Source organism: Rhinichthys klamathensis, unplaced genomic scaffold (genome assembly GCF_029890125.1).
Source record: "Rhinichthys klamathensis goyatoka isolate OS25496 unplaced genomic scaffold, OSU_Roscu_1.1 h1tg000010l_1, whole genome shotgun sequence".
Taxonomy (NCBI): domain Eukaryota; kingdom Metazoa; phylum Chordata; class Actinopteri; order Cypriniformes; family Leuciscidae; genus Rhinichthys; species Rhinichthys klamathensis.
The window spans coordinates 402107-426590 of record NW_026606563.1 but is presented as its reverse complement, the minus strand read 5'-3'; the positions used below and the strand labels follow the sequence as shown (position 1 = coordinate 426590).

The following is a 24484-nucleotide window of genomic DNA, read 5'->3' as shown; positions in this document are numbered from 1 at the left end:
CTGAATTACTTACAAATGTACATTTAGAAAAGTACTTAAAAATCTATGAACATAAATGTACACTGCTATTTATAGCTCATGAGAACATTTTTATAATTGCAAGAGATAAAAAAAATAAAAATAAAACGTTCACAGACTTTTGTCAGTAGTTTACATGAACATGTCCTGCTTCCACAAAACAAAACAAAGTTTATTTTTCAGCAATCAACTTAAAGTAAGTTGATATGGCAGGGTGAACAAACCTTCAATCTTTCAAGAAACACCAAACAGATTTATCAAAAAACTGCTGCACTTTCCAGAACAATGTTTTCTGATTGAGATCTATCAATGTGCAGGCTTTATAACAAGATCAGCCTATGCTTGAACTTGCACATATTTAACCTCTGGTCTTGTTCCTTTATTCCCCAAACATCTGCACCTTGAGGTCCATCTACAGCACAGACGTTCACATCTCGACTGCTCCCATCGCTGGAACAGTCTGAGCTCTCGCCTTCCCTCTATGAAAATCTGAATCAACATCTCCACTATTTTCCTTCTGTCCTATCTCCACATATCTGGCCTTTTTTCCCCTCTAAATCTGCCGCCCCGTCCTCGGGACCTCCGGCAGGCTTGTCCGTAACTCCTGTCCCGAACACTCGGTTCTGCCGGTCTGCTCTCATACCCTTCTTCCTGAAGTACACCTTCTGAGGTATCACGCAGCGGATGTTTAAAACTGTTGTTCTCTTCACGAATGCTGTCCTGTGGCCCGTGGCCGTGTGCCGGTGCCCGCTCACACTCGCTGTGGGAGCCGTGTCTGTGCACCTGGGCAGCGCTGGGATTAATCGGGCCTCCAGGGGGAGTGGGCAGCAGAGGACCGGATCGTCTTAGAGGGCGTATATTTGTCGGTCTCAGTTGGCGCTCAAAAGGTGCAGGTGGTTGCCCTAAGTTTTGAACCTCGCATGGATTTTGATGTAGTGTTTTTTTAAAATGAGTGGTAGTGGAATGGTTGGGAAAGCCAGATGAATGGGCTTCATTATGCTCGTCGAAACGCTCACAGTTTTGAGGTGAAGGTCTTCTCGGTCCATGTAAATCAGGAGAAGGCTCTCTTTGGCCCAGAAACTGCTGCGGAGAATCAAAGCGAGGTCCCCTCATCTGATCATTCATTTGATGACCCCTTGCAAAAAACGTCCCACGGACGCCCCGTCTGTGTCCTCTAAAGCCTCTTGGTGGACCTTCAGGGTATCGCCGTCCTTCAAACGGGCCGTGCGGGTCTTGAGCGTGTGTCGGAGCCCGTCTTGGAAAACAAGTTTGAGCTCTTGGATCTTCTGCCTCCTCTGCAAACGTCTGAGGGCAGTCAGGGCCTTGTGGCTCACACATATCTTGGGGGGAAGCATGTCCACTCGCTTCAAAGCCCGAGGACTGGGCCAAGCGCGGCCGTCGCGGTTTCCTCATGGACACCGGCGGGTGCTCTCCTGATGGCTCCCACTCATCAAACGGGGACGGCTGGAAACGCTCTCTGGGACCAGGAGGCCTGAAATCGCCCTTGTGCACAGGGACAGGCCCTAATATTGACTCTCTTCGCTCAAACTGGACAGATTCATCCTTATGAAAGTTTTGCTCCTGCATGTGAGATCTAAACCTTTTGTGAGATAATCTATCAGTTTCAGGTTCTTCAGGAAAATTGCCTTCGTGTAACAGGGCAGGCCTGGGTTTCTGAGCTTGATGGACCTGGTCGGTCTCTCCGTGTGGAAATCTCCTGGACATGCGGTGTGGGTGTTTTTGGTGCTCAAACTTGTCATGCTCCCTTGGGGAGAACTCCTCCTCTTTTTGAGATGCACAAGGTTGACTGTCGTGCAGAAAAAAGCTGTCTCTTTTATTTCGAGGCAGTTCTCCGCAGTAGAACTGATCAGAGTCCGGTTGAGATAAGCGTCTGTGTTGCGAATGGAAAGCCCTTTGAGTGTAGTCTCCTGGATGTAATTTGTCTGTCTCATTCTGTAAATAATTTGACCTTTGAACTGACGGCATGCCTCTCTTCTGCTCGATCTGGCCAGGCTCAGGAAAGTGAGCCGTTCGGTTGTGTGGCGGCGGGTTAGATGGACCGATGGACTCATGGGGAAAAGCGTCAGTCTGAAATGTGTGTGTCTGTGATGCTGGTGTAACTCTGTGTAAAGGCAGGTCAGTCTCGGGCAGGAGTGGTCCTTCTTTAGACGACGAGTCAATTCTGCTCGGGGGCAAATGATCTCTCATCATTTCAGATCGTCTAGAAAACGGCTGGTTTCGGTCAAATGACTTCTTTAATAGCAGCGGAGAACAATCTGGATTCTGGAATGTCTGAAGTCTTTGATCAGCCTCATGCTTTCTATTTAAAGAACCACCTTGCTGAAGCCCGGCCAAATGTTTGTCTTTACCAGCACTCTCACTGTGTCCCGATGTGTGTTGCATGCCCTCCCTGCCTGGCACAGAGTCAGATCCCTGTACTGAGGATTGAGCGCTGAGCTCTGGGGACGGGCCGGGCTCTTGCTCTGTCTTTCGGGACGGGCCACTGTCGTCCAGTGCAGACCTGTCCCTCCGGCTGGAGCGTGAGGGCGTGGAGTGGCGACTCCTCCTCCGGTACCGTGAGGGCGACGACGAGTCCCTGTGGGGGTGCCGATGACGTGTCCGTGAAGATGCCTCTCTCCTCCGGTCGCTGTAACTCCCCCGAGAGGACCGCTCTGCAGACGGCCGGCTCCTGTGGGCTTTCTCCGGGACGTCCTTCGAGGCTCTAGCTGTGTGCGACGCTCTTGAAGACGCTCGGTCTTTGTGGTCTGACTTGTGTTCGCCCCACGACCTCCTTCTTGACGAACCACATGAGCTCGATGTGGACCTTCTGCTGCCTCCTTTTTTGTCTGTATTCTCTGAACGTGAGCATTTTGTGTCCTGTAGTTGTACAGTTTCTGGTGTCCCTTCTTTTGGTATTGCCGTATCAGAAGCTACTTTCTCTTTCTTTGTGATTAATGCTTTGTTCACCATTATTTTCTTGGTCTCTTCCAGGTTTAATAATTTTTGTGCAGTTTCTTTTTCTATAGCTTCGCATTCAGCAACATCAAATTGCACATCCTGGCTTGCTTTTCGACACATACGTGGATCCCTATTCTGATTAATCATTGGACAATAGGGTGTTTTTTCTACTTCTTCCTCTTCCTCCCTACCAAACGCTGTTGGAGGCGACATCAGAGCATCAGAAACTGAGAAATGGGCCATGGAAACACCAATGGCCTCCTTCTGAAGGCGAAGACTTTCCGTCTGTTCTTCTAACTGTCTTTTCTGTTCCTCTATCTGCCTATTCAACTCTTCAAGAATTCTTTGCTGCTCAGACAATGTAGTACTTGAGATTTTATCATTGTAATGGGGAACTTTATGTTCAGAGATGGCGGGTTTGTGAGGTAAAGAGTTACTTGTGAGGTAATTTTGCATCTCCTCGAACACAGTCTCATCCTCTGGATCATAGGCTACATCACTGGTAACCATAGAGGATTCTTCCGTATTTTTAGCCTCTGAGGTCTTGGGTATATTATTTCTGACAGTAGGAACATTAGCAACTGCACTGTACTCTTCCTCTGGGTCATACGGTCTATCATCATCATCGTCATCCTCACCAAGGGCTGCAGATGAAACTTTAGGCTCCACAACTTGGGTTGGACTAAAAGTAACCAGGGCCCCATTAGACATAGCCGGGTCATACTCCTCGGGGTCGTAAGGCCTATCATCACCCAACTCCATTGGATCATCATGTTTGCTGATCTGTTGACAAGGCTGAACCGTATCTGTTGACGAGCTTATATTACACTCTGTGGGATCAGAGGGTTGTTTCTTTTGACCAAATAACGTGTTAAGGATGGTCTGAAGTGGGGTGGTATTGGTGGAGTCTTTGGATGGGCCCGCATTGACAGAAGGGGTGGGTTTCGACACAGAAAACCCTCTCGGGAGAGAAGACAGGGCACCCAGAGAGCATGATGAGTCTGGTAACCCAACTGAAGGTAAAGATCCAGAAGGATTTGAGTTGAGGAAGATATCAGCATCACAACCCTTAATGTTATGTGGTGCAAGATCATTTAGTGGGGTGGGTTTGCCGGTTTCCTTTTTATCCACACAAATCAAGGGCCTAGACTTCTTTTCACCAACATCTTGTAGCAATCCCTCAAGACGCTTCATTTTCTGACAGACTGCTAACCCCATTAGGATATTAGGGTGATCCTGTTCAAGCCCTAAGAGAAGTCACAACATAAAACGGTCAAAATCATCATCACCTGATGTCGAAACAGATCAGTATGTAATATGTGCATGATATACCTGGTCCCTCTATTGGAAGAAGTGCCGCAGGGATGGACTGTTTTGTAGAGAGCGGGATGAGGTAAAGATCTTTAATGTGTTTACAAATGTTAGAAACAACCCCAAATCTCCTACGACTATTGAAATATGAGAACAGGGACACATATGCAACCTCCTCTTCTTCAGAGGCTGGGTGAAACCGGATTAATGACAGCTCCTGTATTCAAAGAAATAGTGCAAAGAGATTTGATCAAGGGCATTTAGTAAATAACGTGCATTTAATATATCAATATTATTAATAATAAATTTGAGGTCATGGGCTTACCTTTGCCTCTGATGTCTTAATCAAATCAACATATTCCCAGACAGTTTGAGGTAATATCCTGCCTCCGACTTGTATAGTGTCTGGTAAGTCCTATACAGAGAAAATGCATACATGTAACACCCACTGGCCACATTTACCACCTGTCATATATACAGCATACCTCGAGAAAATAATTAGTACCAAGAAAAGATTGTTCATGTTTTTGAAGTCTCTTCTGCTCACCAAGGCTGCATTTATTTGATTCAAAATACAAAAAAAAAAGTAATATTGTGAAATATTACAATGTAAATCAGCTGTTTTCTATGTGAATATATAGTAAAGTGTAATTTATTCCTGTGATCAAAGCTGAATTTTGAGCATCATTACTCTAGTCTTCAGTGTCACATGATCCTTCAGAAATCAGTCTAATATGATGCACAAGAAACGTTTCTCATTATTCTCAATGTTGAAAACAGTTATTAACATTTTTATTTCAGGATTCTTTGATGAATAGAAAGCTCAAAAGAACAGCATTTATCGGAAAAAGAAAGCTTGTGTATTTTTAATCAAAAAAATGCAGGTGAGCAGAAGAGACTTCTTTTAAAAACACTAAAAATCTTACAGATCAAAAACTTTTGAACGGCAGTATATTTAAATAATAACAATAATAATTTAGTTATGTTTAAAAAGACCCACCTCTTTCAGAAACTCAGCAGAGCCAGAAATTAAGTATCCCTTTGTGACGAATTTGGCCACAGTTGGCATGTTAAGAAAGCCTTTCCATAAAATGTTCTGTTTAGATAAAAACTGTCTTGTTCCTTTATCGCAATCTGCCCGCCTTGAAAAAGAAAATCACATGATTAGAATGCATTGGTCCCACTTGTTTGAGCAATTATTGTATTATTTATTCACCTTGTGGTTGAGCCGTATGAAGCGCCCAGTGAAGCAGGCGAAGGCTTCGTGAGGATAGACTTGGGCATCGGAGCGGGTAGGTGTACGGACACATGTGGTGTGTGTGTCTCTTTAACCGGCTCCAGCACAGGCCTGGCTGGGTCCAGGTGCGGGTGTACGGACACATGTGGTGTGTGTGTCTTTTTAACAGGCCTGGCTGGCTGCGGGTGTAGGGTGGACACATGTGGTGTGTGTGTCTCTTTAACAGGCCTGGCTGGCTGCGGGTGTGGGGTGGACACATGTGGTGTGTGTGTCTCTTTAACCGGCTCCAGCACAGGCCTGGCTGGCTGCGGGTGTGGGGTGGACACATGTGGTGTGTGTGTCTCTTTAACCGGCTCCAGCACAGGCCTGGCTGCCTGCGGATGCGGGTGTACGGACACATGTGGTGTGTGTGTCTCTTTAACCGGCTCCAGCACAGGTCTGGCTGCCTGCGGATGCGGGTGTACGGACACATGTGGTGTGTGTGTCTCTTTAACCGGCCTGGCTGGCTGCGGGTGTGGGGTGGACACACACTCTGGACCCGCAGACGAGGGCAGGGTCTGTCGGTACTGTGCTGTCCGAGGATCTCTCCGTGAGAGGGACACAGTGGGAACTGCAGGAATCAGGACCGGAGAGAAGTCAGCAGTGGGCGCCTGGGACTCGAGGTCCTCTGCACTGGGAGAAGCAGGAGACTCGATGACTGCAGACTCCAGCGCTTCAGCGCTCACGTCCACAACACACGGAGACTGCTCCTTTTCGGTGTCATCCTTCATCGTCTTCATCTTGGGTTTCTTGGTTTCAGGATCATTATCAGATGATACTTGGCCTGCAGGTAAGACATCTTTAAGTAACAAATTATACTGTGGCAACTTTATAACCGTTTTTATTTTTTACTTTCTCTGGCCTTTTGCTTGACATGTTATGGAAGAAAGTTACAGATACTATTTGTTGAGTCTGTGGTTTGCAATACTTATACTTGCAACTTTTTAAAGGGGTCATCGGATGCAAAATTCAGTTTTACATGGAGTTTGCATATAAATGTGTCTTTGCAGTGTGTGGACACAACCACCATACAATGAAAAAAAATCCATTCACTCTTTTTTTTTTTTTTTATCCTCAAAAAGCCTAAACACTCAATCAAGCCGTTTGGATTTTCTGAGCAATATGATGTCATATTGCTCATGCTCTGACCCATGACCGCTGACGGACTGTCCCATATTTCCCGTATTAGAAGTGGGAAAAAATAATCTGCAAAATAACAGAATTCATAGACAACTGGAAAAGTTTTTGGGGCAAGCCTGACCTGTTGAAAAGAGATGGTATCCATCCCTCCTGGGATGGTGCTGCTCTACTCTCTAGTAATATGGCACATAGTCTTAGAGCTCAAACATGACAATCTGGGGCTCAGGTCAGGAAGCAGACAGACTGGCTAAACCGACCGTCTGCTAGCGGCCTCACGTCACCAAGGTCAGATAAATCCCATCACATAGAGCCTCTTTCACCTAGATATCATCATATAGAGACTGTGTCTGGAAGTTTTTTGTATTTCCAAATTCGGGGAACAAACCCATCTAAGGGTAAAAATGTAATTGATGTTCAACAAATAAAAAACAGATATAATACAAACGAGCAAATGATAAAGCTTGGGTTGCTGAATATTCAATCCCTTACTTCAAAAGCACTTATTATTAATGATATGATTACAGACTATAACCTAGATGTGCTGTGTTTAACAGAAACCTGGCTAAAACCAGACGATTACATTACTTTAAAGGGTAACTAATCCCAAAAAAAACTTTTTTTAGTTAATGATCTGTAAGACTGGCGCTTTATTAATGCTGTTCATTGATTCAAGTAATTATTTTGACATTTGAGTATAAGGTGTTTTAATTCTACAATATATGGTGTAAAAACGTCTGAGTGCTGCTCTCTTCAGGTTGAACAGTGGCTACTGCAGTTGAATTTTCCTATTGGAAGTTGTGGTGCCCTGTGATGTAAGCAGGCACCAGCTCACCACGCCCTTGCCTACAGAGAGACGTGTCTCAGGTGCACGCCCCCTCTCCGCTGGGCTCTGCCCACTTTTCCAGCATTTTTCAAATATTGCCAGTGGGTGGAGTCAGGCTCTGACCAGGGGTTTAGTTACCCTTTAAATGAGTCCACCCCCCAAGATTACTGTTATAAACATGAGCCTCGTCTGAAAGGCAAAGGGGGAGGTGTTGCTGTAATTTATAGTAATATTTTCAAAATGACTAAGAAATCTAGTTTCAATTATACTTCTTTTGAAGTGTTGGTGCTTAATGTAACACTATCTAGTGTAAATGATAAATCACGTTTGAGAATTCTGCTGGCTACTGTATACAGGCCACCAGGGCACCATACAGACTATCAAAGAATTTACTGACTTTCTATCAGAGTTAGTACTGGTGGCAGATAAAGTCCTAATTGTTGGTGATTTTAATATACATGTAGATAATGAAAAAGATGCATTGGGATTGGCATTTAAAGACATTGTAAACTCAATTGGAGTTAAACAACACGTGTCGGGACCTACTCATTGTCGTAATCATACTCTAGATCTAATATTATCACATGGAATAGATATTGATGCCGTTGAAATTCTGCAGCAGAGCGATGACATCTCAGATCATTATCTAGTCTCATGTAAATTACATTTAGCCAAAGCAGCAAAGCCGACTCAGTGTTATAAATACGTTAGACCTATAACTTCTGCCACTAAAGATTGCTTTATCAATAATCTTCCTAATCAGTTTCATCATCTCAGCATCCCAGATAGCTTAGAAGAACTCGATATTGCAACAAAAACTTTTAACTCTCTCTTTTCCAGCACTTTAGACGCAGTTGCTCCGTTGCGCTTAAAGATTAAAGAAAATAGTCCAACGCCGTGGTACAGCGAGCACACTCAGGCTCTTAAGAGAGCAGCCAGAAAAATGGAGCGTAGCTGGAAGAAAACTAAATTAGAGGTATTTCGGATTTCATGGAAGGAGAGCTCAATTGCTTACAGAGAGGCTTTAAAAGCTGCTAGATCTGCTTATTTTACAACCCTATTAGAAGAAAATAAACAAAACCCTAGGCATTTATTTGAAACAGTAGCTAAACTAACGAAAAAGAAAGCTTCAACCCCAGAAGTGTCCAAGCAGCACAGCAGTGATGACTTTATGAACTTCCTCACTTATAAGATCGATAATATCAGGGACAAAATTATAACTATACAACCGTCTACCACAGTATCGCATCAGGACGTGCATTGTAGTCTCCATGAGGAAAAAGTCGATTCATTCATTGCTATAGGAGAGGACGAATTTTCTAAACTCGTTAAATCATCTAAATCAACAACTTGTATGTTAGACCCTATACCGACTAAGCTATTGAAAGAGATACTTCCAGAGGTCATAGATCCTCTTCTTAATATCATTAATTCATCTTTGTCTCTAGGATACGTACCAAAAATTTAAGCTGGCTATGATAAAACCGCTTGTTAAAAAAACACAACTTGATCGTACAAAATTAGTCAATTACAGGCCGATCTCGAATCTGCCTTTTCTGTCAAAGATACTAGAAAAGACAGTATCCTGACAACTGTGCTCCTTTTTAGAAAGAAATGATATCTGCGAGGATTTTCAGTCCGGATTTAGACCGTACCATATTACTGAGACAGCTCTCATTAGAGTCACACATGGTTTGCTCTTATCATCCGATCGTGGTTGTATCTCTCTATTAGTGTTACTCGATCTTAGTGCTGCATTTGATACCATTGACCACAACATTGTTTTAAATAGACTCGAAAACTATGTTGGCATTAGTGGAATTGCATTAGCATGGTTTAAATCATACTTATCTGACCGTTATCAGTTTGTAGCAGCAGGGCCGGCCCGTGGCATAGGCAGTATAGGCAAATGCTAAGGGCGCCGGCGCCTTATACCCTAGGGGGGGCGCCAGACCCGCGTAAGGAACTTTCCGCTTTTATTGTACTTCATTAACACAACGGGTGGAGCAATAATGGGATTTACATGCCATTGACTTTGTTTTTTGTGATCAAATTTTTCAAATAAATTCTTACTTTAACGTGACCAGGGGGGAGTTGAAGGGATCACACATATACACTTAGTTCACGGTGCAGAACAAAACATGAGGCGCCACAAAGCAGGATGGGAAACCACCTCCACCAATCAGACTTATTTTACCCGCCATTCGGTTTTCGTTTTTATTGCGTCAAAAAAAAGTTAATATGTCAAAGCGTCCCAAATTATCTGGTGCCCAGGGGAGGAAAAAAAGAAAAGAAGAGGAGGAAAAACGTGACAAAGACAAAGGTAATGTTACAGTAAAGATGATGTTAAATAATAATATTATTTTGATGTTACAGAACGATGATCAATAATGCCATTAGTCATTAGCATACATGGTTAGCTAATCTATAAATAACCAGCGCTATCTGCTAGTTCTAACCAAAATATTAACAGTCAATGGTTCTAACAGATAAGCCTAGCGCTATTATTATGGAAAATAGTAATATGAGTACCTTCCTCGGACAAATGTGTAAATATTAGATCTAATCAGAAGGTGTATTAATGTTAATTTCATTGACATCATTATCTCACGTTTTCCCAGCTTGTAATAAATCAATCAAAATACCATTAATAATCATAATAATAATTCCATAGTTGTAATGCCAGCTGTTAACTGTGTTACAGCTCATATTGTCTATAAAGTGTTTATCATGTTAAAATTTACACCTGTGGCTGTGTTAAAGTGCACACCATTAATGTTAGAGCATAACTTAGCATTCCCACATGCAATATTATACTGCAGTTTACGGATTCTTTTGCATTCTGCTAATTAGAATTTCATTGTAATGACTATAAAATTTTGATTTTATTACTAATATATGAATTACTAATATAATTTGTATCTGAAAAAATACATTGTATATTATACACTATAGTCTACATCATGTATTTATCTTTCACTATAGTCTATTTATCATGTATTTAAAATGAGGTTTCTCATTTATATTATTTCATTTTATTGTATTTTTTAGAATAAATTATTATTACTATAATTAGTATTTTGAATGTGCAATTAAGTTTCTTGTGAGTATATGTACACTAACAGTGCAAGTACTGTACTGCGATGCAAGGGGGTGCGGGGGCGACACTTAAAATCTTGCCTAGGGCAACAAATTGGTTAGGGCCGGGCCTGTGTAGCAGTAAATGAAGAGATGTCTTATCGATCACAAGTTCAGTATGGCGTACCACAAGGCTCAGTACTAGGACCGTTGCTGTTCACTCTGTACATGCTACCATTAGGAGATATCATTAGGAAACATGGCTTTAGTTTTCACTGTTATGCTGATGATACTCAGCTCTATATTTCTTCAAAACCCAACGAAACTTACCAATTCACAAAATTAACGGAATGCATAGATATAAAAAATTGGATGACTAGTAATTTCCTACTACTAAATTCTGAAAAAGAACTGAAAAGAGAGTTTCTAATTATTGGACAAAAAAACGTCCTCACGTAATAACCTAGAATACTGTCTAACACTTGATGGCTGCTCTGTCAAGTCTTCGTCGTCGGTTAGGAACCTGGGTGTGCTCTTTGATACCAACCTTTCTTTTGAAAGCCACGTGTCTAGTGTCTGTAAAACTGCATTCTTCCATCTTAAAAATATCTAAATTACGCCATATGCTCTCATTGACGAATGCGGAACAGTTAGTTCATGCGTTCATGACATCAAGGCTAGATTACTGTAATGCTCTACTGGGTGGTTGCCCTGCACGCTTAATAAACAAACTACAGCTAGTCCAAAACGCAGCAGCTCGAGTTCTTACCAGAACCAGGAAATATGACCATATTAGCCTGGTTCTGTCAACACTGCATTGGCTCCCTATTAAACATCGTATACATTTTAAAATATTACTAATTACTTACAAAGCACTAAATGGTTTAGCTCCGCAGTACCTGAGCGAGCTCTTAACGCATTATAGTCCTTCACGTCTATTGCGTTCTCAAAACTCCGGCCAGTTGATAATACCTAGAATATCTAAATCGACTGCAGGCGGGAGATCCTTTTCCTATTTAGCACCAAAACTCTGGAACAATCTTCCTACCATTGTCCGGGAAGCAGACACACTCTGTCAGTTTAAATCTAGACTATAAACACATCTCTTTGACCTAGCATTAGGGGTGTAACGGTACACAAAAATCACGGTTCGGTACGTACCTCGGTTTTAAAGTCACGGTTCGGTACGTTTTCGATACAGCAAAAAGTAAGAAATGCCAGAGAAATTTCCTATTTGTTAAAAGAAAAAATATTTTTTAAATAAGTGTGAGTTTTCCTACATCTTGAAACTTTCTGGTTTATAAATGGGTGTCATCTTTGAAGGATGAACGAATAATGTTTTGGTCATCACATTAAAAATAACATTTAAATATATGAAGAGTTCAGATGCAAAAGCCATTTGAAATTTTCTTCTAGAATGATCATTTTTATCAAGCTTGTATATTTAAGTTCAGTAATTTCACTTAAATGGCAATGAAGATTACCTATTAATTGTCATTTGAGTGAAATTACTGAACTTAAATATACAAGCTTCATAAAAATCATCATTCTAGAAGAAAATTTCAAATGGCACTTAGAGGCTTTTGCATCTGAACTTTTCGTATATTTATTTATATAATATTTTAGTTTTGAAGTGCTGGAAAAAGATGTGTGAAGTACTTGAAAGCATTTCACTATTCCAGCCAAACTGGTTACATTTAGTGTTACTATATTAAATCCATGGTGAATGTTGCTGGTCTGTGGACGTAAAGTATTACTAGTTCATTCACGGCACAATGTTTCTCCTGGTGTCCACGTCAGCGCTGTTTGATCTAATAGAGATCTACGGTTAATAACGGAGAAATGTGAATGCTTCTCACTAGATCTCGCAGCGATGTTATTACTTCAGTGGCGAATTCAAATGTTTTCTTTACTGGATCTTAGCGCTGTGTTGTAACAGTGTCGCTTGATCGAGATCGGCTCACGCTGTACAGATGTTGCTGGTCCGAACTGCGATCCGTGAAGCACATAATGAGTAGCGCAGTTTCGTTCCGCTTTCATTCCGCTTGCCATTTGATGCTGTGCAGCGTTGTGGTGATCGCGCCAGCGCGAATTTTGTCGGCAGGAAAAATGGTCCAAGGAATCGTTCGGTTTGTATGCGTACCGAACCGGAAGCCTCGTACCGAAACGGTTCAATACGAATACATGTACCGTTACACCCCTACCTAGCATACACATAACACACTATAGACTTCTATAATTCAATGTTAGGCTGCATAGATTAGGTCAGCCGGAACTGGGAACACTTCCCTTAAATCCTGATGTACTCGCTACATCATAAGAAGAATGGCATCTACGCTAATATTAGTGTCTTTGTTTATCCCGAGGTTTTCCCGCAGCCTGCCGGATCCAGGCCGTGTCCAGATCTGACGAAGGAGATTCGCCTGGACCCGATGACAATGCAGTGCTGATGTGTCAACTAGTCCCTCCCTGTGAAGGCCTGCTTCCCTTTACCTCTGGACAGATAATCGTTGTCTGGATAATTCCGGTTCACGTCGCTACGCGGAAGCGATAAAATTCTGTATTATAAATTAAGGCCAGACAAGTAGTTTGTTGAGGGTTGTTTTTTTAGGGAAGGACTACATGCCTGCGCACATATATTCAAACGCGCATACCTATAGAATGAACTCTTAATACGCATGTGCACGCCATCAGCGTTCTCACAGGTTCGCGTTTTTAAAGTTTGCGTAGAGAGAACTTAAGAGTTTTCTGTTTAAACGGTGTCGTGTTAGCGGCCCCTAAGTTAATAACTAATGGTCGTTGCGACGGAAATTAATCAATTAAAACTAACTTTAGCTGGACAATAACTTTATTCTAGAGCTGCTGTAAAGCCAAAACAATCTCTGTTACTTTAATCTCCTATTATCACAGTAAAGCTGCTTTGAAACAATCTACATTGTTAAAAGCGCTATATAAATGAAGATGACTTGACTTGATAGCATATTCCCGCCCTCAGCCATTGGTTTACTGTCCGCCAAGGCATCACTTTAGCGTCTTGTGCAGACCCGCCCCATGGAAGAGGGGGGTTGAGCAGTTGCTCATCATCATTTAAAGAGACATGCACCGAACCGGGTTGTGTTTGAGGAGCTGTGAAAACAGCTGTGTAGAGGAGGTAAAGGGGTGCTGTTTTACACAACCATTGAAGAATTTTAACCAAAGTAAAGTATGTTACAAACTTTATATGAACACCCTACAGAATATACCTACTTGTGGAAAATGGGCATCCGATGACCCCTTTAAGACATCTTTTTATTCAAGCTTTTAATTTATAATTTATTATGGTGTATTTTTTATATGAATTTTTTTTCCTCCTTGTTTGATTTATTTTGTTCTGTACATGCACTTTGAGTTAGAAAAACCTTTCTTTAATGAGAAAGGCACATTAAAAATAAAATGTATTATTATTATGATTATTATTATAGATTGCTATTGTTCTGGATACTGATTGGTAAATACAGCTATCCAGTCATTTTAAAATATATGTCAAGTAGATATAACGTATATATATATCTTGCGGTGTATATCAATTCATTTTTAAATAGAGTAACAGTTCTGACGTGCAACACCTGTACCGGGAATAACAGAGGCCAACAATGAACCAGATTGTATCAGATGCCATTTCAAGAACTTGCTTTTAAAAAAATGATGTTTAATTACACTGTGAAATCTACGTACTGCCTCCCATACCTTCCTGATTAAAGACATAAACCTTAATCTAATTAAAGATTAAAGCCCTACCTGTGCATATCCTGCAGTTGAGGTCGAAGAGATGGTGTTTGTGCTCTGTGGTGGAGTCTTTCAGCATGCAGCCGATCAGCCCTGGAGCGCCCGAGCTCGCGTCCCTCGCAGGGGCCGGCTTCAGTCGAGACACACACCGCTTCTCCTGCTGAGGACACACACATGCTTCAATGCTGATCAGAGGAACAGAAATGGCACTTGCTCTAGCAGTGAAAAAGAAAATCTCCAATACACTCTTCAGATTGTGTAACCAAACTGCAGTGTGTGATCTGCAATCCTTTGCTAACTTTGTCATAACTTCATCTAGAAGTCCCCCCATCGACTCACTGAGGTAGTGTTTGTGTTCAGTGCCTGTGTGGTCGCCCCGATCACCTCTTCCTCACGAGCAGCAGGAGGAGGAGGAGGAGGAGGAGGTTTCTCCACACCCACAGAGCAAACGGATGAGGACGACGACTCCTCCGGCACAGACGACTCCTGTGGGAAACAGTCCAGAACTGAACATCTGCATCGACTGCACATTAACTCTTGTGACAAACAATTCTTTACCTCCACACATGTCATATCCTGCTGACTCAAATTAATGAGCCTGACTGAAGGCATGTTTCCTTTCAAGACCTGATGACACAGTTCCTGAAAACATCAACAGAATAATAAATATACGACTTCACACATTACGAAAACAACGTTTAAACGAAGTAACTTTGTGTACAAAGATAATGTACGAAAAATGACCTTGTTTTTGGGATCTTTCAAGCTGAGGACGAGGCACTGGTGTTTATTCCTATACTCCTCATCTGTGGTGTAACACACATTGAACATCTCTTTCTCCATGTGCACTGCCAGCTTCTCAATTTCATCCTCAGAAATGTTCAGATCATCACTCTGATTAAACCTAAACAAAAAGATAAAAGATGATATGTAGATTTTACCTTGATAATAAAAATATTTTTTAAAGTCCCCCTGTGGTGAAAATCCAGCTTTTAAATGTTGTTTATATGTCTATGATGTGGTGTTTTAAATTCACAAGTCGACAGCATTGCTGAGTATTTTCTTCTTTAAACTGCAGTGAACCAAAGACAGTCTCAAAAACACGGTTTGAAATCGCTGGTGTTTCTGACGTCACAAACGACCTTGTAACCAATCAGATCAACGTGTGATCGCCAACCAGTGGATCTCTGAGCTGACTGAGTGAGTGGAGGCGGGGCTCATCTGCATATTTATAGAACCGCGCATACTTAATGAGGCAAGGGTGTCGAGTTACATTCAAGATATTTTTGGTGATCAAAGATGAGTTTCAAGGGATAAAACGATTGACTACAGGGGGCTTTCAGAGAAGGCAGAGATCACGACAGGTAGGACTCGTTTAGGCATGACCCCCAGCAGAAAGGTGTAGTAGTTGTGTAATATTAAGAGATAAATTGTATATTTTCTACAGAAAATGAACAACATCAATGTTTTCTTTTCTTTGGCAATTCAAGCTCAGTAAAGCATATTGCACAAACACTGCAGCCCTACTGTACCCTTACTAGCGATATAACACCAAATAAAGAACATTATTCACAAGACGATCGCGCTGATCCACAAGAAACTGTGTAACGGAAACTGTAACTGTCATAAAACTCTGAACGCTGGCCACTGACGTCACTGCCATCGTACGATAGGCTGAGGTGCGTCATGTGCTTTCTCCAAAGGCAAGAGATACAAACCCTCTCATCTCCCTATAATAAGACCAGGGCTGAATCCGAAATCGCCCCCTAAACCCTCATTCACTACTCCCGTTAGTCCGTTAAAACAGCTCACTTGAAGGAGTAAATGCGTGAATTCAGACGGTCGTTGAGCGTACATCGTTTGTACACTCGTTATTACGGTGCATTGTGGGATAGAATGAGTGCACTCAATAACGTCCACTATGGTTTTGGACACCACTACAAGTGAATGTCCCCTCAAATAGTTAGATTTCAGACTTCAGATTCAGCCCATCTCGGTTTCTGTTCCCGCCGAAGGCCTTGATCACCTGGCTCAGGTGTGTTGCTAATCCTCCATTAGCAGTGTTGCTAATCTCTGCAGGACAGTGGCCCTCCAGGAGCCTTTATGGCTCACGCTAGGCTGCTTCTGAATACTCAAACAGATGCAACCCCGTTTCCAATGCGTGAATGCAGACTTGAATTGAGCAGTTCACCACACCACGCACTGAACACGCAGTGATGCACGTTAAGGGATAGTATTCACAAGGAAACGTTGGTTGATGCGTTTGAGAAAGTGATCTGCGGGCTACTTGAAACGAGGTGGCGGGCCTTGTGTTCGACATGCACTAGGGTTCAAGACAGCTATTCTGTGAATGATCAAGAGGTGGTGGTGCTGGGTCACCAATTAACATGCGTCACAGGATATTTAGTTTAAGTGAAGACATTTCTTTGTCTAACCTGAGCAAGACTCTGCTGAGCTCGCGGCGCATGTGTTGTCTGATGAGGAGAGGACTGTCCAGCGCAGGCTCGTCCGCCGAGGGCCCGCTCGGAGACTCTGCGGGGGTGCTGCCCTCAGAGGGCCTCTTGGCGGACGCTAACGGGCTTTTACTGAGCGCCCCTCTGAGCAGCTCCAGCCGCGGAGAGCCTGGCATGGTTTTCTTGGCTCTAGCTGGAGTGGACCTCTTGATGAGCGGGGCGGGGGGAGTCTCCTCGGAGGAGGGCCGGTCCCGGGGCGGGTCCGAAAGCTGGGCTGTGCTGGTGCTGTGCTCCACCTCAGCTGGGTCTTTAACGGCTGGAGAGAAGAGAGAAGGATATAAGGATTTAAAACACAAGAAGCATTTGAGGGAAAAACACACTTTTTTAAAAGTCTGGGTAAGGACGCTTTTAAGAAGCAAGCCCATTGTGGGACTAATTATGAAATCTTTTTACAAAAACATTGTTGCTTTAAAAACTTCACTGTTTGCTGAAAAACTGGGCTCACCAATCAGTAGTTGCACGTTTGTGCTTCAACGCATTCCTTGGTCCTGCATGTTCAGACATTTCGGGCACTTTCACACTTGGTCACACAGTTTGACTAAATCCTACACCGTCATCAATGGTTCGCTGATGTGATTTAGGACTTTGGCTTGATCTCTAAAGTCTGCTCAACACCATCCCCCATGTCTCCAAAACAAGACAACAGATGTGTGTATCATTCGCCAATTAAAGCGGAGTCTATTCAGTCAGCATTTAGCTTTTATGTGTTCAAAAAACAACACTGCAAAACCCAACGGTACATAATGATTTCATGTAATGAACTTGACCTCAATTCAACGTGTATTGTTGCACAAATAACTATTGTAGTATATTAGGTAAACTTCTGCTTTTAACTAAAACTTTTCAGTAAAATAATAAGACACTTTAAATCAACTAAACTGACTGTTCCACAAAAGGTTTCAAGCTCAACAGACATCGGCAAAATCCACTGGTGAAAGCTTCGTCAATGCAACGGGAACACGACAAAAACATACGGCATCTTCTACAATACAACTGTTTTCATCTACAGGTCCTTCTCAAAAAATTAGCATATTGTGATAAAGTTCATTATTTTCCATAATGTAATGATAAAAATTAAACTTTCATATATTTTAGATTCATTGCACACCAACTGAAATATTTCAGGTCTTTTATTGTTTTAATACTGATGATTTTGGCATACAGCTCATGAAAACCCAAAATTCCTGTCTAAAAAAAATTAGCATATTTCATCCGACCAATAAAAGAAGTGTTTTTAATAAAAAAAAAAAGTCAACCTTCAAATAATTATGTTCAGTTATGCACTCAATAGTCAATACTTGGTCGGGAATCCTTTTGCAGAAATGACTGCTTCAATGCAGCGTGGCATGGAGGCAATCAGCCTGTGGCACTGCTGAGGTGTTATGGAGGCCCAGGATGCTTCGATAGCGGCCTTAAGCTCATCCAGAGTGTTGGGTCTTGCGTCTCTCAACTTTCTCTTCACAATATCCCACAGATTCTCTATGGGGTTCAGGTCAGGAGAGTTGGCAGGCCAATCGAGCACAGTAATCCCATGGTCAGTAAACCATTTACCAGTGGTTTTGGCACTGTGAACAGGTGCCAGGTCGTGCTGAAAAATGAAATCTTCATCTCCATAAAGCTTTTCAGCAGATGGAAGCATGAAGTGCTCCAAAATCTCCTGATAGCTAGCTGCATTGACCCTGCCCTTGATAAAACACAGTGGACCAACACCAGCAGCTGACATGGCACCCCAGACCATCACTGACTGTGGGTACTTGACACTGGACTTCAGGCATTTTGGCATTTCCTTCTCCCCAGTCTTCCTCCAGACTCTGGCACCTTGATTTCCGAATGACATGTAAAATTGAGCAACAGTCCAGTGCTGCTTCTCTGTAGCCCAGGTCAGGCGCTTCTGCCGCTGTTTCTGGTTCAAAAGTGGCTTGACCTGGGGAATGCGGCACCTGTAGCCCATGTCCTGCACACGCCTGTGCACGGTGGCTCTGGATGTTTCTACTCCAGACTCAGTCCACTGCTTCCGCAGGTCCCCCAAGGTCTGGAATCGGTCCTTCTCCACAATCTTCCTCAGGGTCCGGTCACCTCTTCTCGTTGTGCAGCGTTTTTTGCCACACTTTTTCCTTCCCACAGACTTCCCACTGAAGTGCCTTGATACAGCACTCTGGGAACAGCCTATTTGTTCAGAAATTTCTTTCTGTCTTACCCTCTTGCTTGAGGGTGTCAATGATGGCCTTCTGGACAGCAGTCAGGTCGGCAGTCTTACCCATGATTGCGGTTTTTAATAATGAAACAGGCTGGGAGTTTTTAAAAGCCTCAGGACTCTTTTGCAGGTGTTTAGAGTTAATTAGTTGAGTCAGATGATTAGGTTAATAGCTCGTTTAGAGACCCTTTTCATGATATGCTAATTTTTTGAGACAGGAATTTTGGGTTTTCATGAGCTGTATGCCAAAATCATCAGTATTAAAACAATAAAAGACCTGAAATATTTCAGTTGGTGTGCAATGAATCTAAAATATATGAAAGTTTAATTTTTATCATTACATTATGGAAAATAATGAACTTTATCACAATATGCTAATTTTTTGAGAAGGACCTGTACAAGCTGTCATCACTTGGCAAACACCGGCTCTTCTGCGCTTCTCACGTGTGTATGGAAAAGAGCCCGTTTATGAGAGCTTGCATGTTTTCTAACATAAGGCTTTTCTACAAATCAAAACTCTTGTGGAACAAAACAGGATCCAAATTCATGCGTTATTGCTGGTGCTTTAAAGAGATGAAATGCTGTAGAAGTGCATACAAAGGATGTATTTTGTTGTTATATTAAAACACTAAAATAAAAATAAATGCATGATCAATTTGGGGATTTTTGACAAATTATTGGTGAAGAAACTAATCTTTTAAAAGCATTTTGAAACAAAAGTTGACTTGAAACACACTGTGGCAGCACTTGATCTTAGCTGTGGATACTAGCATTCGACCAGTTAGTCCATTTAACACAGTGCTTCCCTGTTTCATAAGTGACGGTGTAAGATTTCTCCAAATAAAAGTGTCTGTAATGTGGTCACACTGTGCAGCTTTGCTCAATTCAAGCCCATCTGGGAACGGCAAACCCCAACACTCTTCCAATGATTTTAAGCTAAGTCCCCTTTATTTCTATAGCGCATTGTAAAGCTGCTTTGAAATGGTCTGAATTGTATAGAGATAACAGGAAAATAATGATTCAATGAAGAAATGCACAAGGAATTCAGTTCTGCTGTACAGCAGCTCTAAATAAACAAGTGTCATTGATCAGCTGAAGTCACTTCAGTGGTAATTCAGTTCTGTTGATTAACTGTGTAAAGTTCATTTGCATGAGCATGCACACTGGGAGCTGTAAACACGCTCAGAGAGCGAGCGAGCGAGCGAGCGAGCATCTGCTTGTGTCTGTGGAGAGAGCGCAGGATACGTACTGGGTTTGTGATCTGGAGCAGGAGTTGATGATGTGGCTGGCAGGTCAGGGTCTGAACACAGCGGCGACTCATTCGCTTCTTCTGGCTTGATCACATGCTCTTCCTGCGCAGGCGTCTTGCTGATCTTCACCTTGAAAAGCTTTGCAAGAAATGACCGTTTCTCGCTCTGAAATGTGAAAGCATAGTTAACACTGGTTACATAGAGAAACAAACACTCAATTCAAAAAGTGATTCAAAATGTGATCGAGTATTGAGAAATGAGTATTTTTCTTTTCTTTTTATTAATCATTTAAATGCACTACATACTGGTGTACTTCACCATATACTACATATATGTATATATATACACACACATTTATAAAACGGTTAGTTCCAATCCTTGATTCTGGTTGGTCAATAGCTGTGCTTTATTCATGCTAAAACACAGCTATGACCGCTTCACCCAACGGTTCTGTTTATCACTGCGCAACACCCTTACCAACACCCTTAGCAACCACCCGTATCAACATAAACAAAGAAAAAAAACGTAAGAATTAAAAGGCTAAAATGTTTAAAGTAAATTTGAATTTACTAGGTGGCATGACAGTAGATGAGTGGTTTGAGGAACAATTTGGAGAGACTTGATAATATGCTCAAGTGCTGAAATTATAACATTGATACATTCGAGAAGACCCGACCCGTAATGGAACCAATACAGTGCTGCAAACCCAATGGCCAGGGAAATGCTTCGGTGACTGGTGTAATGAAAAGGGTTGCAGCATTGATTTTAAACAAATCACCAAGACAGAACACTAGATTTATAATATATAATATTTAGTAAGGTTTATTAAGTGCAGGTATTATTTAAGTGCAGAGAGAAAATAACGGAATAAACGGAAAATGACTGTTTTCTCATGCTGAGAGATGAGCTATATTTGTGTGAGGAAATATCACATATTGTGTTGTAAAAAAAAAAAATTAAACAAAGTTTGAGAATGGTTCCTAAGTTGTTTTTATTTGAGCTTTCATGCATATTAAATGTTGCTGTTCACGGTCAGTGACTATTTTCCTCTAGTGGAAGGAAGGCTTTTAGTGATTTTACTCAAGGCTAGTGCTGTTTTCATGAATAACCCCACTTCGCCCTTCAGCCGTGACTTATTCACGATACAGCACAGCCTCTCGTACCTTATTCCTTAAATATATATACACACAGTATGTATGTATTTATGTATGTATATATATATATATATATATATATATATATATATATACATAAAAACACACACAAATACATATATAAAATAAACAAATACATTTATATATATATATATATATATATATATATATACAGAGAATATATATTTGTTTATTTTATATATGTATTTGTGTGTGTTATATACACTCACCGGCCACTTTATTAGGTACACCTGTCCAACTGCTCGTTAACACTTAATTTCTAAGCAGCCAATCACATGGCGGCAACTCAGTGCATTTAGGCATGTAGACATGGTCAAGACAATCTCCTGCAGTTCAAACCGAGCATCAGTATGGGGAAGAAAGGTGATTTGAGTGACTTTGAACGTGGCATGATTGTTGGTGCCAGAAGGGCTGGTCTGAGTATTTCAGAAACTGCTAATCTACTGGGATTTTCACGCACAACCATCTCTAGGGTTTACAGAGAATGGTCCGAAAAAGAAAAAACATCCAGTGAGCGGCAGTTCTGTGGGCGGAAATGCCTTGTTGATGCCAGAGGTCAGAGGAGAATGGCCAGACTGGTTCGAGCTGATAGAAGGGCAACAGTGACTGAAATAACCACTCGTTACAACCGAGGTATGCAGCAAAGCATTTGTGAAGCCACAACACGCACAACCTTGAGGCGGATGGGCTACAACAGCAGAAGACTCCACCGGGTACCACTCATCTCCACTACAAATAGGAAAAAGAGGCTACAATTTGCAAGAGCTCACCAAAATTGAACAGTTGAAGACTGGAAAAATGTTGCCTGGTCTGATGAGTCTCGATTTCTGTTGAGACATTCAGATGTTAGAGTCAGAATTTGGCGTAAACAGAATGAGAACATGGAACCATCATGCCTTGTTACCACTGTGCAGGCTGGTGGTGGTGGTGTAATGGTGTGGGGGATGTTTTCCTGGCACACTTTAGGCCCCTTAGTGCCAATTGGGCATCGTTTAAATGCCACGGCCTACCTGAGCATTGTTTCTGACCATGTCCATCCCTTTATGGCCACCATGTACCCATCCTCTGATGGCTACTTCCACCATGTCACAAAGCTCTAATCATTTCAAATTGGTTTCTTGAACATGACAATGAGTTCACTGTACTAAAATGGCCTCCACAGTCACCAGATCTCAACCCAATAGAGCATCTTTGGGATGTGGTGGAACGGGAGATTCGCATCATGGATGTGCAGCCGACAAATCTGCGGCAACTGTGTGATGCCATCATGTCAATATGGACCAAACTCCCTGAGGAATGCTTCCAGCACCTTGTTGAATCTATGCCACGAAGAATTGAGGCAGTTCTGAAGGCAAAAGGGGGTCCAACCCGTTACTAGCATGGGGTACCTAATAAAGTGGCCGGTTAGTGTATATACACTGTGTGGTAAAAAGAACGTCCTCTCACCATTAACTGTTTTCATTTCCAGCAAACGTTTTAACGTGTAAATATTTGTAAAAACACAAAAAGATTTAACAAATGAGACAAACTGAGCAAGTTTCTTTCACAGTCAGCAAGAACTGGAATAACGAGTCCCTGAACAGAGGATCAATATGCAAAGTAGTGGTCAGTCTCTGATTTAACCCCTGCGGTTCATCTCGTCCTCATGGACTGAGCCGGATCCGCCAGACGTTTCTCCACGGTTCATCTCTCCTCATGGACTGAGCCGGATCCGCCAGATGTTTCTCCACGGTTCATCTCGTCCTCATGGACTGAGCCGGATCTGCCAGACGTTCCTCCACGGTTCATCTCGTCCTCATGGACTGAGCCGGATCCGCCAGACGTTCCTCCACGGTTCATCTCGTCCTCATGGACTGAGCCGGATCCGCCAGACGTTCCTCTACGGTTCATCTCGTCCTCATGGACTGAGCCGGATCCGCCAGACGTTCCTCTACGGTTCATCTCGTCCTCATGGACTGAGCCGGATCCGCCAGACGTTCCTCCACGGTTCATCTCGTCCTCATGGACTGAGCCGGATCCGCCAGACGTTCCTCTACGGTTCATCTCGTCCTCATGGACTGAGCCGGATCCGCCAGACGTTCCTCCACGGTTCATCTCGTCCTCATGGACTGAGCCGGATCCGCCAGACGTTCCTCCACGGTTCATCTCGTCCTCATGGACTGAGCCGGATCCGCCAGACGTTCCTCTACGGTTCATCTCGTCCTCATGGACTGAGCCGGATCCGCCAGACGTTCCTCCACGGTTCATCTCGTCCTCATGGACTGAGCCGGATCCGCCAGACGTTCCTCCACGGTTCATCTCGTCCTTATGGACTGAGCCGGATCCGCCAGACGTTCCTCCACGGTTCATCTCGTCCTCATGGACTGAGCCGGATCCGCCAGACGTTCCTCTACGGTTCATCTCGTCCTCATGGACTGAGCCGGATCCGCCAGACGTTCCTCTACGGTTCATCTCGTCCTCATGGACTGAGCCGGATCTGCCAGACGTTCCTCCACGGTTCATCTCGTCCTCATGGACTGAGCCGGATCTGCCAGACGTTCCTCCACTCTTACACCAAGGCACTCGCAGGCTCTCAGACACATCTGGAGGGACGCATGCTGGTCTACAGCTGCTCTTCGGTCTCCCTGTAACACTGCCTCAGACTGTGTCTGGCATGGCGACACTGCAGTGTATTGCTGCGTTCACATTGGCAGGCATCAGTCCTCCTGCAGCGGGTCTATGGCAGGTTTACGCAGGTCATCAGGAGCTCTGGGCATCTTGAGCATCTCCTGATGTTTTCAGAGTCAGTAGAAAGGTCTCTTTACTGTCCTAAGTGTGACTGTAACTGTGACTTTATCTACCACCTGTGAACTTGTTTATGTCTATGTGGTGTTTATAATATGCTTTAAGACATTTACACATATGAATGTGTAAATTCATAAGTCGACAGCATTGCTGAGTATTTTCTCCTTAAAACTGCAGTGAACCAAAGACAGTCTCAAAA

The 24484-nt window shown here is 42.7% G+C and overlaps 1 protein-coding gene across 1 annotated transcript in view; it reads right to left on the bottom strand.

Moving 5' to 3' along the window:
• Positions 1-515: 515 nt before the first annotated feature.
• Positions 516-24484, bottom strand: part of si:ch73-181d5.4 (death-inducer obliterator 1) — a 38139-nt gene continuing 14170 nt past the window's right edge. Inside the window, exons 6-16 of the mRNA XM_056261302.1 lie at positions 20326-20491; positions 16805-17138; positions 15114-15273; positions 14928-15011; positions 14709-14855; positions 14382-14529; positions 5504-6347; positions 5288-5429; positions 4613-4702; positions 4309-4504; positions 516-4223 (exon numbers count right to left, since the gene is read on the bottom strand). Of these exons, the coding sequence (XP_056117277.1) occupies positions 541-4223; positions 4309-4504; positions 4613-4702; positions 5288-5429; positions 5504-6347; positions 14382-14529; positions 14709-14855; positions 14928-15011; positions 15114-15273; positions 16805-17138; positions 20326-20491 (5994 nt within the window). The 3' untranslated portion in view covers positions 516-540. The remainder of the gene's footprint in view (positions 4224-4308; positions 4505-4612; positions 4703-5287; positions 5430-5503; positions 6348-14381; positions 14530-14708; positions 14856-14927; positions 15012-15113; positions 15274-16804; positions 17139-20325; positions 20492-24484) is intronic.